The sequence below is a fragment of the Frankliniella occidentalis genome, unplaced genomic scaffold, assembly GCF_000697945.3.
Source record: "Frankliniella occidentalis isolate FOCC.00 unplaced genomic scaffold, Focc_3.1 Scaffold8, whole genome shotgun sequence".
NCBI classification, from domain to species: Eukaryota; Metazoa; Arthropoda; class Insecta; order Thysanoptera; family Thripidae; genus Frankliniella; species Frankliniella occidentalis.
Window position 1 is genome coordinate 1,257,170 of NW_026267138.1, and position 1,532 is coordinate 1,258,701.

At 50.3% G+C, this 1,532-nt stretch overlaps 1 protein-coding gene across 1 annotated transcript in view; it reads right to left on the reverse strand.

Annotated features, from left to right (window-relative positions):
• The window catches only part of LOC113215445 (E3 ubiquitin-protein ligase TRIM9), a 126,138-nt gene that overhangs the window by 15,357 nt on the left and 109,249 nt on the right, over window positions 1-1,532 (reverse strand). The window contains exon 4 of the mRNA XM_052275434.1: window positions 1,144-1,300. Within this exon, the coding sequence (XP_052131394.1) occupies window positions 1,144-1,300 (157 nt within the window). The remainder of the gene's footprint in view (window positions 1-1,143; window positions 1,301-1,532) is intronic.

Genomic DNA, 1,532 nt, shown 5'->3' on the forward strand with positions numbered 1-1,532 from the left:
ATCTGGTGAGCGACATACTTTATCCCATATCGCGGCGATAACTCTAGGCACCAAAAGTTAATTTGGTGGAAAGTTGCACAGCGCATAGTTATCGGAAAATTATCGCCTGAGCGTCATCTAATGACGGATATCCTAGCGATAGAGTTTTGGCGAGCATTAATTTGATCCTACTTCCATATCTACTTGTTATCGTGTCACCATCGCCAGGGCGAAAACACCATCGGTAGGTCGAGGCGATAAACGTAAGCGACAGCATGGCGACATCTGGTACATTTTATTTAGAGAATATCGAACAGATATCCACAAAAGTATGTATTAAAGTAGACATCGACAGGATGTCGCCTCGCTCTCCGCCAGGCGATAGTGTTTAAATGATATCGCCAAGTCATCGCCGCTCCAACCTCCAGGCAATTCATCATCGCCCGATATCGCCGTGCTACATGGGAAACGCTGTTGGGCGATATATTTTACGATGGGAGCGAAAGTCCACTTCCCCACCCCCACCCCCAGTTCAGCGCACAATTTTCAATTTTTTTTTTCATCCTTTTGTTAAAGTTTATACTCGCAACCGCAGCAGCGTACGCCGGGTATACGCCGGTTATTCCGCCGGTGTATTACCAATGCAGAACAAAGGCCCGGTAACGGGGAGTAATGGCGCGCTGCACGCAAACTCGGCGCCGAGCTCGGCTCCGCACCGCTCCGCACCGCTCGGCCCGGGAGTGCGTTGCTCCTCATTCGAGACGCAAACAAGAGAAAAAGTGGAGGGGGTAGCAGCAGAGCGCGGGGGGTTGAACGGGAGACCTCGCGTATCGCCCCCGAAAATAAGGAGAGGAGGAGGAGGAGAGGTCTCCTGCCTTGAATCGCCTCCCAAAACGACAGACACAATAAGCACAACGAAACAAACTAAGTAGCGTGTTCATCGAGTTGGCAACAACTTCCGTCGTCCTCCCCCCCCTCTGCCCCCCCTTTCTCCTCCTCGAACCCACGAGCAGTCGGGAACAATACGGTGGAAATAAATGCACGTAACATTTATCGAACAGATAATTCGAGAGGCATCCCCTTTCTCCCTCCAGCTATACGACGGCTACGCAATCATCGCCGTTCTGTCTCCGCCACCCTCAATCGCACCGCCCCGAGACTCACGTTTCATCTGGATGAAGTTGAGGTGCGTGATGGCGCGGCGCGCCGACTGGTCGTCCAGGGTGAGGTCGGCGTGCGGCGATATCCTGGCCTGCGTGGCCACGTCCTTGTACCAGGTCAGGTCCGCGTTGGCCACCCGTGTGATGAGCATGGAGCCGACCTGTGCGACACCATTGAAATCGGTTAGCTAAATGGTTAGCTGTACAGTAAATTTTTAGCCGAGGTGCTAAAATCAGCTAAATAGCTAAAAGTTGACTACATATGCTAAATAGCGAAAAATTAGCTAAATAGCTTCAACAATTAGCCAAATAGCTATCAACTAGCTACACAGTTAAAGTTAGCTACATAGCTAAAAATAGCTACATAGCTAAAAATAGCTACATAGCTAAAAA